Here is a 12793-nt window from a genome sequence, read left to right as displayed (position 1 = left end):
TGCATGGCCCAACTTCCCCCTTCTATTCAGGCTGGCAGAGAGGAGAGGAGCTGCAGCACAGTGGGAGGGAGTACAATCCAGCGTTGAGATCCACACAACTGCACAGCCATGGACACCATAGCACAGCGCACACTGACAGCGCACAGCACACATTGAGACCAGTCTGTTCACAGTGCTCAGGCTAAACTGTTGGACACCTACATAGAGCACAAGGAGAAGAAAACGGCACAAACTAGAAGGCTGCCGCTCTCATGTCAGGGCAACTTTCAGTGAGCGCTGCACCGGAGTGGTAATTTTTGCAATCCTCCACCTCACTCATTACTTTCTGCTCTCCAGCTACATTGGTTGGGGCCCGGGGGAGGGGGGCAGGCTCAGAGAGGTCATACTGTTGGGTCCCATGGCTTAATGAGAATTGTAAGGAGAGCACCTGTGTACTGCTCTGCCTGTGCGCGGCTCACCAGACTACTTTTCCCGAGCATGCACCTTTCCTCTTCGGCCGCCAATCTCATCGGGACTCTAAGTGTAAGCACAGATTGGAGGGAGATTGGTCATGCAGCCCTGTCATCACTCGCCCCCAGCTTAAATCCACTCGCCAAATGCTAGTAGGCGAGTGGAAATTTTGAGGGCTGGTTTACAGCTTCAGTCTTGAACTATTGGCCCTCCATTCCCTTCACTTATACAAGTGTCTCACTCTCTAGTCCTGCAAAAAACATATTTATTTAATCCCTTATCAGTGAGAGGCTAGGTTACACATGGACGCTGCGTTCCCTGTAAAAGCAGAACACAACACTATGGAAAGTATAAGTATTGCAGCTCCTAATTGTGCGTTGCGTGCCATATAGTGAAGCACATGAAAAGCATGCTTCTTCACGGTCACTTAACGTGTTCGTTTTGCGGTTACGTGAGGCACTGCATGCATTGGTCTTTATTCTTACAGTAGAGAAGTCATTAATTATAACTTTTTGTGAATTGGGACATTTAAACTTGCTTTTTTTTTTTATTATTCCAATCTAAATTTAGTAGGAGTCGGAGTTGGAGTCGGTGCATTGTTTGCCGACTCCGACTCCAGGTACCCAAAATTTCCCCCGACTCCGACTCCACAGCCCTGCAGCCGACTATTCTGCTTTCGACTTCACAGCCAGCACATGTGTAAGCCATGCTAGGTTTTCTAAATGGTCCCGCAGTCTTCTGAGACCTGTAATGTGTCCCAAAAGACTGTGTGGAGGGAGGGGGGGTGGGAGGAAATCTGCTTGGATCGACTAGTGCAAGGGTCCCCTCCCTGGGCCACAAACCGATGCCGTGCCCTACTTGAAGCCAGGCTGCACTGAAGGAGGTAAACGGCAGATGAGCAGAGACCAGAGCCTCATTGCTCACATCACCACTGTTGGGTCTCAAATCTCATAGGAGTGGAACACTGTAAAAAAACTGCATGTGCTGGTTTCCCGCTCCTGCCAGATTCCTTGCGAGTCCATAGCACTGGGCAGAGGCTTTACTATCAAGTTATTTCATTGTACAAAACCCTTACAAAGCGAGAAGCTGCATCTGGTGGCTGCGGTGGCAGGCTACAGTGACAAACTGCATCTGATGGCAGAGTACAGTGACAAGTGACACTCATTCAGTATTATTGAGAGTATTTAATTATATTTTACAATGTAAGAATAGAAAGAAAGTGTTTCAACCCTCCTGACACCATATTAACTATAATGGGATCCAACACCCGCCCCCAACCGCCAAAACAACCTCCAAGTCCTGGACAAAATTTTTCTTCCATGAAAGCAGTCCCTGGTGTAAAAAAAAAAAAAAAAAAAAATGCCCAACATGACATGCCAAATGTGCCAGGGGAGGGAGACTTAAAGCAGAACTTCCTTTTTGGGTTCAACTTTGAGAGGAATTACAGTATTCTTATAAGGTGTATAAAAAAGGACTATTCCTGACATGTGCCTATTGCGTCAAAGTTATGTATTCTGCAGCATGAGATCATCTAAGGCAGTGTTTCTCAACTCCGGTCCTCAAGGCGCCCCAACAGGTCATGTTTTCAGGATTTCTCTCAAATTAAACAGCTGTGGCGTATACACAAGGCAGTGAAACTGATCAAATCACATGTGCAAAATAATTGAAAGCCTGAAAACATGAACTGTTGGTGCGCCTTGAGGACTGGAGCTGAGAAACACTGATCTAAGGCACTGTTACCTCTTGTTATCCTTACAAGATTTGGATTACAGTTCAGTGATGTCACTGTTTGGAGACGTTACAAGTTTGGCGATGTGCTGCTTGCTGGAGAGGAACCTGTACCTTACACCCTGCAGACAAGCACATCCCTGCTTCATCCATTTGGCCAGCTGATAACAGTGCCAGAGCACTGACAGGCAGCAGCTCTTACTGTGTATGTACCGGCCAGGCAAAGTGCTGGTGGGCCCTGCTGATTGTTGAGGGGTTACCAGGGAGACACTGGAGACACCCTTTATGCAGAAAATCAACAGAAGAAATCATAGGCTGGCAATGCTGTGAAGACTTCACAAACCTTTTTTTCTCTAAAAGAGTCGAATATCACTTATACAACTGTCATAGGAGCAATGCCTACATAAAGACAATCAGCCCCAAAACAAAATACTTCAATGAGAAGACAGGAGGAGGTTCATCTCTAACCACAGGGTTCATTCTGAAGTTGATCTAGTTCCACTTCACCACAAGGGTCAACACTGTCCTAGATTTTATAATAAAAAAAAAATTTTTGCAGAAGTCAGAACGTCAGCTTCCATTTGAAGCTTTTCACACAAGTATTATACTTTGGCTCCCTATGACTATAAATGGTCAGACCTCTGCTAACCTATGTGCCTGTCCTCATAGCAATCACTGAGCAACCTTAACCACACCATAATTTTCTACAAAGCTGCAACATCCTGACACAAACATTTAAAGTACAGCTGATTTCTTAGAGAAGAGGAAACCATGGCATGTATGAGAACCCTGGTTTTCTAGTCGGCTGGAGAACATCTACCAACACAGTTATATGCCCAGCATCACAGCCACTACCCACCTGTAGTATGGCCGACGTCCTGGACTCCAGCCTTTAGCCCTGGTCCACACCAGTGCAGATTTGAAGTCGCACTACTTCAGCGTGATTTCAAAGCCACCCAATCATTGCGATTTTAATTTGCCATTTCATTGCTGCTTGCAAATTCATTTAACAAAAGTCAATGCAAGTCGCAATGAAACTGCAAAAAAAAAAAAAAGTGCACAAACTTGATTTGAGTTGCAATGCTTCCATTGTCGGCAATGGGGTGCGATATTGAACGTTCAAATGACATGACAAATCACACTGGTGCGAATCAAAGCTAAGTTTAATAACAATCGGAAGTACATAGTCTCATACAACAATGTGGAATAACCGACTCTCAGGTCACTAGGGCAACCCTATCAGCTACACTGGCAGGCAGCCAACCAAAGACATCCTAAAGATCTGGTCTGATCACTTGGTTTCCTGGACACGGACATGAAAGGCACCAATTTAGAGCATAGTAAAACAGCCTGCTTAATTCCGTAAAAGATTCAGGGGTGAATTTATATCCAAGTATCACAGGAATACATGCGTTACTGCAATGCAAAGCAACATGTTTAATGCACTGACACATTGCAGTGCCATTCATTTTAAACAGCCCCCCAATACACTAAGGCCCCATTCACACCTAAGCGACAAAACGCCCGACGCGGGACGCTTCTGTCGCTTGAGGGGAGAATTCCCATTGCCGTCTATGGAGATGGTTCACATCTCATAGACGCGCAACACCTGTCAAAAAGTCCCGGACCCTTTTTTTCACGCGACAGGCGCGTTTTCCCATAGACAGCAATGGGAATACTTTAGAAAAAAAAAAAGAAACATTTGTAATCGCGGCAAATCTGCCGCTACACGCGTACGCGGCTGTCGCTTAGGTGTGAATGCAGCCTTAGGCAGCACAATTGTGTTGTATCATCCTGCAGTGTATAAGAAAAACATTTGCACTATTTCTGGTCGTTGGGCCGGTTTAGTGTGTTGGAATCCCGTTGATTTCAATAGACTGCCTTAACCACTTGAAGACCAAGCGCACTTACACTTTTTTGTTTACAAGTTTAAATCTGTATTTTTTGCTAGAAAATTACTTAGAACCCCCAAACATTATATATTTTATTTAGCAAACACCCTAGGGAATAAAGGTTCAATTGTTGCAATTTATGTCACATGGTATTTGCACAGCATTTTTTTCAAATGCAATTCTTTTTTGCAAAAAACACAATTGAATGAAAAATATAAGTAAAAAAACCCACAATATATACCCCAAGAATAGATACCCAACATGTCACACTTTAAAATTGAGCATGCTCATGGAATAGCGACAAACTACGATACCTAAAAATCTCCATAGGAGACGCTTTAAACACCTTTATCGGTTACCAGTTTCAAGATACAGAGAAGGTATAGTGCTAGAATTATTGCTCTCGCTCGGACGTTGTTTGTGGCGATACCTTACATGCGTGATGCAAACACCACTTACATATGCATGCATGGCGTTTGTTTCTGTGTGCGTAAGCACAGAGGGATGGAGGTGCTTTAAAAAAAAAAATCTTACACTGTCCCTTTAATTTTTTTTTTTTTTAATCATTTTATTTTAATTACAGGGGTGAATTTATATCTATGCATCACAGGATACATCCCTCGTAATAGAAATAAGGATGACAGGTCCTCTTTATGGAGAGATCTGGGGTCAAAGACCCCAAATCTCTCCGCCACTTCATGAGCTGCTCGGGACACTTTGAAGAGAAAGCCAGCTACTAGCTGAAATTTTTTTTTTTAAATTCTGGGGTTATGGCTGATAACTTCAGCCATAACCCTGCTAATCCACATATTGCATGGTTGTAAACCCTTACATATACTCAGTGAAGTGACTGGCCTCAGGCGATACACATAGATGGAACAAATCCTCCTACATAAAGTTTTACCAGTTTATCTGCAGTTTTCTCTTCTCTACATCTGTTCAAAGTCTAGAATTGATAAAGCTTGTCTGAGTTGTCAAAAAAAGGGGCAGGGAGCTGAAGTTACACTAAGCGGTGCTCAATGAGGGGAGCCGAGAGCTGATTGAAGGGAAGGGACTGACCCCCTTCACATAGCAACAGAGCTCCCGTCACCTTTTTTTCTCTTGGTGTCAGGAAAACTTGTCAGAAGCGATTCATGCTGATAGCAGCAGACAGAAATGACACTTGGTGCTCTGGATTAAGATAAGTACACAGTATAGATGGATATGCTTTGTTCATATTTCATGTCTGAGATTTACAACCACGTTACTGCACATGCGTTGCATTAACACATTGTACAAATATAAAATACCATTTAAAGTCGGCCATTTAGTGGAAGGTTTTCCTATTCACACTAAACACATCTCTTGTTGGTGATTGTATTCTGATCTGACACCTGCGACTGTTAGAATACTCAATTGTGACTGCAGACGCTGTTCAGCCAACAACTTTTTGCTTGTCGCCTTAGATTTTTTTTTCCCCAATTGAGGAATGTCAGGCAAGAGGGGGGGGGGGGGGGTCAACAGGGTTACCCACAGCATCAATTTTGGCTGGCTCACCAGGAACCAGCAAAGGTTTCCATAGATGGATCCAATTTTGTCCGGCTATGCAGGGACATGGTTAAGGAGATATTAGCAGAAAATCAGGCAGCGATGTCAACGGCGCATTACGTGCCATAGACAGCGGCGCAGGCGCACTGAGCGTGCTGGGTCTTCAATGGGAAAGTGCCGGAAATGCGCGCATGTGCGGGGATCGTCACCGCTCCAGTCACATCGCCGGAGCGACGATACCCAAAGTCACTCCGGGTATCATGGCGGCGGAGGAGAGGAACGAGGGTCGCTGCGGGGGCTTCGATCTAAGGTAAGTAATTCATAATGAGCTAGTATGCTAGCCATACTAGTTCATTATGCCTTTGTCTTGCAGGGGGTTTTTTTTATGTTTTTTGGGGTATACAACTGCTTTACGGCATAGAACACATGAAGACCTTCCGACTTTACAATCACTTTCAGCTTGTTCAGTTAAGCTTTGACAAATCAACCGGGAAGCCGATTGGTTTCTATGCAGAGCTGCACCAGATTTTGCACTCTCCAGTTTTAGTAAACGAACCCCACAGTCACCATTTCTCATATCTTCATAAGCAATGCTGTGCATTGGATGTGATAATCTAACATAACTGAACAACCTCATGAACTCAGCACTCCCCTGACATGGGAGGGAAATGAGAGCTGCAGCTCAACCATGTGTTTTATCACTTCTATAAACTTTTTTAAGACTTGGACAGCAGTAACTGTGCATTCCGTTCCCTACACAACGCCAGGGAGGGGCTGACCAGGTGGAAAGGATGGCAAGGGTTAACTTGGATTCGTTCACTCCACACATAACATGTATTGCGCTCCAATAAAAAATCCACAAACACCTTTCCAATCCATCGCAGGGTATTGTAGAACGTCATGTAAGCTGCGTTCAGGTGCTACAGATATTATTATTATTATTATTATACAGGATTTATATAGCGCCAACATTTTGCGCAGCACTTTACATCAGGGAAGACAGTACAGTCACAATACAATTCAATACAGGAGGGATCAGAGGGCCCTGCTCGTTAGAGCTTACAATCTAGCATATATGAAACAAATCCTCCTATATAAGTTATACCTGTTGATCTGCAGCCATGTTTCCCCTTACACATAATCTCTCAGCTCTGAAAAGCAGCGCAACATTATCTTTCACATTATACAAAGAAATTGGCCTAACTTTAGTGGGGGTTTTTTCATTCATAAAGTATTCCCCCCCCCCCCCCCCCCCCCCCCCCAAAAAAAAAAAAAATTGTGTTTGAAAGGCTGCTGCGCAAAAAAAGTGTGACATAAAATATTGCAACTACCACCATTTTATTCTCTAGGACAGCGATGGCAAGCTTTGGCATCCCAGATATTTTGGTACTAAATTTCCCATGATGCTCACCTACACTGCAGAGTGCATGAGCATCATGGGAAATGTAGTTCCAAAACATCTGGGTGCCAAGGTTCGCCATCACTGCTCCAGGGTCTCTGCTATAAAATATATACCGTATAAAATGTTTGGGGGTTCCAAGTGATTTTCTAGCACAAAATACAGATTTTTACTTGTAAACAACAAATGTCTGAAAAAGGCCTGGTCTTAAAGTGGTTAACCCTTCCCTACTCTATATGAAATAAAAATAAATAGTTTTTGATTTAGACGTACTTTACCCACTTCCCGCCCAAGGTAAGTCATATGCTACAGGCATCATTCAGATACCATATTTTTCAGCTAGCGATTCTGTGCACCTTAAAGGGGAGGTTCACCCAAAAGTGAACCTCACTTTTCAGAACCCTCCCCCCCTCCGGTGTCACATTTGACACCTTTCAGGGGGAGGGGGGTGCAGATACCTGTATAAAACAGGTATTTGCACCACTTCCAGGTATAGACTTCCCGTATAGGCCCCTCCGTGTCACCCCCCTGTTGTGTTCTGGGAAACACTTGGCTCCCAGAACACAGTGGGGACCAGTGGGAACTGCACAGCGCGACTCGCGCATGCGCAGTAGGGAACCGGGCAGTGAAGCCGCAGCGCTTTACTTCCCCGATTCCCTTACCGAGGATGGCGGCAGCTTCAGCTGCCGACGTCGTGGGTGAACTGGACAGGTAAGTGTTAATTTTTTTAAAAGTCAGCAGCTGTTGTATTTGTAGCTGCTGGCTTTTAAAAATAAAATAAAAATTAGGTGAACCCCCGCTTTAAGTACACTCATAGTGGCAGTTCAGCCACTTGGTCGTTCTTACAGGTGGCAGGTGTGGACGTCCCCCCCTTCCGCCGCCCTCTGCTGCTTCCATCAGCTCGCCTGTGCGATCGGCGAGCCGGAGAACTAATTGGTTGCCGCCAATTGTGAAGCATAGAGATCCCCAGTCATCTCTAGGACCTTCGGAGGCTCGGGCCCAACATTATGATGTCTGGGCCGGCAGAAGTAAACAATGGCAGGGACACGGCTGGAAAGGCCAAGACAACTTATTTAATTTTTTTTTATCTCTGATTTTCCAGCCGGAAGGAAAGAGGACCTGTCATGCACTATTTCTATTACAAGGAATGTTTACATTCTTTGTAAGAGCCGGTTCACACAGGGGCGACCTGTCAGGCGACTCAGCCGCCTGACATGTCATGGTCCGCTCTGTTTAATGGAACCGTTCTAATAGGAGCGACGCAAGTCACTCCGACTTAGAAAAAGGTTCCTGCACGACTTTGGGGGCGACTTGCATTGACTTCAATACAGAAGTCATTTTGCAAGTTGCCTCTCAAGTCGTCTCGAGATCGCCTTGCCGAGTCGCCCCCAAAGTCGTGCCGCCCGTGTGTGAACCGGCTCTTATAGGAAAAAAAAAAAAAGTGTAAAAAACAAAGTGAAGAGAAAGTGTAAAAATAAAATAATAAAAGTATATTTACTCTGCGTATCATCATGAAAAAAAAAAAAAACGCTGCGCAAATACCGTGTGACATAAAAAGTTGCAACAACTGCCATTTTATTCCCTAGGGTGTCTGCTAAAAATATATATATATACACACATATATGTATAATGTTTGGGAGTTCTGTGTAATTTTCTAGAAAAAAAATTAAATAAATGATGATTTTTACATGTAGGAGCGAAGTGCAGAGCGGATCTGTTTGATGAACTCTGATCCGCTATGCAGAGCCAGACCTGTAAGTGACCTACTCTCCTCCATGAGGAGATCGGATGAAAAACGGACCACCTGTCCATTTTCATCCTATCGACGGATGGTAAATAGGACCACCATCTGTCTGAATCTGGCGGAAAGGATCGGACAGCAGCGGATGGTAAATAGGACCGCCATCTGTCTGAATCTGGCGGAAAGGATCGGACAGCAGCGGATGCCAGCGGACACATCAGCGCTGACATCCGCTGCCCCATAGGAGTGAATGGAGTGTCCGATCAGGTCTGAAAATTCTGACAGGTGGATCTGATTGAACAGCATGTGTGAAAGGGGCCTTAGAAACCATAGAGGTGGAGGCACATGCTACACAGGTACTGGCACAATCTCATGCCAAAGTTTGACAGACCGGAGCGGGGGAATGGATCTAAATGCCCAGCCTGGCTGCACACGTAGGACTGCATTAATCTCCCATCTGAAAAGGTGAATTAACCCCACAGGGGGCCATTCACAGCAGTAATTATTATTATACAGGATTTATATAGCACAGGATGGCACTGCGCCCCACATCTGGGCACAGCCATGCCCTGTACTATGAATGTATACAAACTAGAAGATGCGCTGTGCCCAGTCTGGGAGTACACCGGGGTCACTCACAACCTCCAATCACAAGTAAGCGCTGAGATGAGCGACCAATCACATGTACGCGGTACAGATCATTCATACATGGACTTTTCCTGCTAGATTCTCTGAGTGAATGAGCCCCAAGCTAGCCGACTCCTGAGAGGGGGCGGGGTCACCACATATCTCCGCCCCGTGTGCACATTGTGTGATGCGTCATGGTGCGTTTTCTATTTTCTGACGCTATTTACAGTTTAGTCCTCCAAAGTCCTGCCATGCATTGAAACGTATCAGGAAAAAATGCCGTCCGCTTGCCACAGACGGACCCCATTAGGATGGGACCCCCCAAACCCCGCTCCGTGTCATGTCTGTGTGCGGAGGGAAGTTATAGAATGAGGGCTCAGCTATCCCAGGACACACAGTGAGGCGGACCCCCCCCCACTCCCTTCTATCCGGGGACACTTACTTGGTGTGAGGCTCCACAGAGGGGACACGGCGGGGTAACAGCTCCAAGTACCGGGCACACTGCGGGCTCCGTCCGGGGAACTTATGGCACTGTACAGCGGAGCGGAGTATCGGACAGCTTGCTGCTCCGGGGGGAGGAGCCTAAGAGCAGAGGGGGAGGGGCCTCGCCCATAGCGCTGCATGTAGTCTCCTGCCTGAGGAAACCTGTGTGCTATGTGAGGGGCGTGTCTGTACAGAGCCTGTTGTGTACATGGGACAGGCATGTCTGAGGGGCTTCTCACCACACACTACAAGTCTGAACTGTACACCGCCTCACCTCTTCATGTACTATAAGATACCTCAGTCAGTGCCTCACCTCTTCATGTACTATAACTATAAGATACCTCAGTCAGCGCCTCACCTCTTCATGTACTATAAGACACCTCAGTCAGCGCCTCACCTCTTCATGTACTATAAGACACCTCAGTCAGCGCCTCACCTCTTCATGTACTATAAGACACCTCAGTCAGCGCCTCACCTCTTCATGTACTATAACTATAAGACACCTCAGTCAGCGCCTCACCTCTTCATGTACTATAACTATAAGACATCTCAGTCAGCGCCTCACCTCTTCGTGTACTATAAGACACCTCAGTCAGTGCCTCACCTTTTCATGTACTAAGACACCTCAGTCAGTGCCTCACCTCTTCATGTACTATAAGACACCTCAGTCAGCGCCTCACCTCTTCGTGTACTATAAGATACCTCAGTCAGCGCCTCACCTCTTCATGTACTATAAGCAGGGCCGGACTTACCATTGGCCTTGACTGGGCTCAAGCCCAGGGGCCCCACCCAATAGGGGCCCCCCTTTTTTTTTAGGGGTCCGGAGGTCCCCAGGGGCCCGGAGGCCCCCAGGGCCCCGGACGGCAACCCCCCTTTTTTTTATTTATTTTTTGTAAAAAAATGTTTTTTTTATATATTTTTTATTTTTATATATATAATATTATATATATATATATATATATATATATATATATATATATATATATATATATATATATATATATTTTATTATTATTAAAGGGCCCAGGGGTCTCCAGGGCCCCGGACGGCAACCTCCCTTTTTTTTATTTATTTTTTGTAAAAAAAAAAAAATTGTATATATTTATTTTTATATATATTATATATATATATATATATATATATATATATTTTTTTTTTTTTTATTATTATTATTATTAAAGGGCCCAGGGGTCTCCAGGGCCCCCGGATGGCAACCCACCTTTTTTATTTTTTTATAAAAAAAATTACATTTTTTTTATATATATATATATATATATATATATATATATATATATATATATATATATATATATATATATATATTTTTTTTTTTATTAAAGGGGGGTCCCATGTGGCAACCCCCCCTTTTTTTATTTTATTTTTTTATTTTTGTTTATTTTTTATTAAAAGGCCCAGAGGTTCCCAGGGGCCCAGAGGTCCCCAGGGCCCCCGGGTTTGGCAACCTCCCTTTTTTTATGTATTTTTTATAAATGTTTTTTTTTTTTTATTATTAAAGGGCCCAGAGGTTTATTTTTTCTTTTTATTAAAAGGCTACATATATTTATATATATTTGTTTTCTTCTTTATTTCTTCTTTTTTTTGTAAAGGCCCCCCCCCGCTTCTCAATTTGCGGCAGCCCCCACGCTTCTCAATTTCAGGCGGCAGCACCCCCACCCCCCCTAGGTTCTCTGCTTCAGGGGGCCCATGCCTTAAGCTGTGCAAGGGGCCCCAAAATTCCTGATGGCGGCCCTGCGCATACCTCCCAACACGCACGGATTCTGTGGGACTTTCCCGCACAGACAGCTTCTTCCCGCAGTCCCGCAAAAGGGTTAATTTTCCCGCACTGCAAGAGGAGGCAGCACGGAAGCAGGAGGAACCAGAGTGGTGTGTGGAGGACTGTGGCTGCTGAAGGGAAGAAAGCCGACGGCCGGGCTAATGACAGTCTGTGGCCCCGGCTGTTGGCACAGGTGAGAGGCACTCCCCCCCCTCAACAACTGCAAAATCCCCCCCCCGCTCAACAACTTTAATGCGCTCCCCCCCGCTCAACAACTTCAATTCGCCCCCCCCCCCCGCTCAACAACTTCGATCCCCCCCAATTCTCGGCTCCAGGGGGCCCCTTCAACACTCAAGCCCAGGGGCCCCCACCACCCTAAGTCCTGCCCTGACTATAAGACATCTCAGTCAGCGCCTCACCTCTTCGTGTACTATAAGACACCTCAGTCAGTGCCTCACCTCTTCATGTACTATAAGACACCTCAGTCAGCGCCTCACCTCTTCATGTACTATAACTATAAGACACCTCAGTCAGCGGCTCACCTCTTCATGTACTATAAGACATCTCAGTCAGCGCCTCACCTCTTCGTGTACTATAAGACACCTCAGTCAGCGCCTCACCTCTTCATGTACTATAAGACACCTCAGTCAGCGCCTCACCTCTTCATGTACTATAAGACACCTCAGTCAGCGCCTCACCTCTTCATGTACTATAAGACACCTCAGTCAGCGCCTCACGGGTATGGGCTGCGGGACTGGGCGTTCCTTCTTGATTGACAGTCTTCCGAGAGGCTTCCGACGGTCGCATCCATCGCGTCACTCGTAGCCGAAAGAAGCCGAACGTCGGTGCGGCTCTATACTGCGCATGCGCACCGACGTTCGGCTTCTTTCGGAAAATCGTGACGCGATGGATGCGACCGTCGGAAGCCTCTCGGAAGACTGTCAATCAAGAAGGAACGCCCAGTCCCGCAGCCCATACCCGGAAGCCGCGGAGAAGATGCATCTCGTAAACGGGTAAGTACGGATCATATTTTAAAACAATTAGCCGATTCCCCTAGACAAAACGAGCATGAAGCTAAGGGGAAAATGTGTAAGCTATGGGTGAACCTCCGCTTTAACATAGGATACGCGTCATATAGCAGGGGTAACTATACGCCGAAAAAAGCCTTACGG

General features: G+C 45.6%; 1 protein-coding gene across 1 annotated transcript in view; it reads right to left on the bottom strand.

Moving 5' to 3' along the window:
- Positions 1-10024, bottom strand: part of TNFAIP8 (TNF alpha induced protein 8) — a 141197-nt gene extending 131173 nt beyond the window's left edge. The window contains exon 1 of the mRNA XM_040343998.1: positions 9807-10024. Within this exon, the coding sequence (XP_040199932.1) occupies positions 9807-9987 (181 nt within the window). The 5' untranslated portion in view covers positions 9988-10024. The remainder of the gene's footprint in view (positions 1-9806) is intronic.
- Positions 10025-12793: the final 2769 nt, after the last annotated feature.

The sequence above is a fragment of the Rana temporaria genome, chromosome 1 (assembly GCF_905171775.1).
Source record: "Rana temporaria chromosome 1, aRanTem1.1, whole genome shotgun sequence".
NCBI lineage: Eukaryota > Metazoa > Chordata > Amphibia > Anura > Ranidae > Rana > Rana temporaria.
This window is presented reverse-complemented; position numbering and strand designations above follow the sequence as displayed.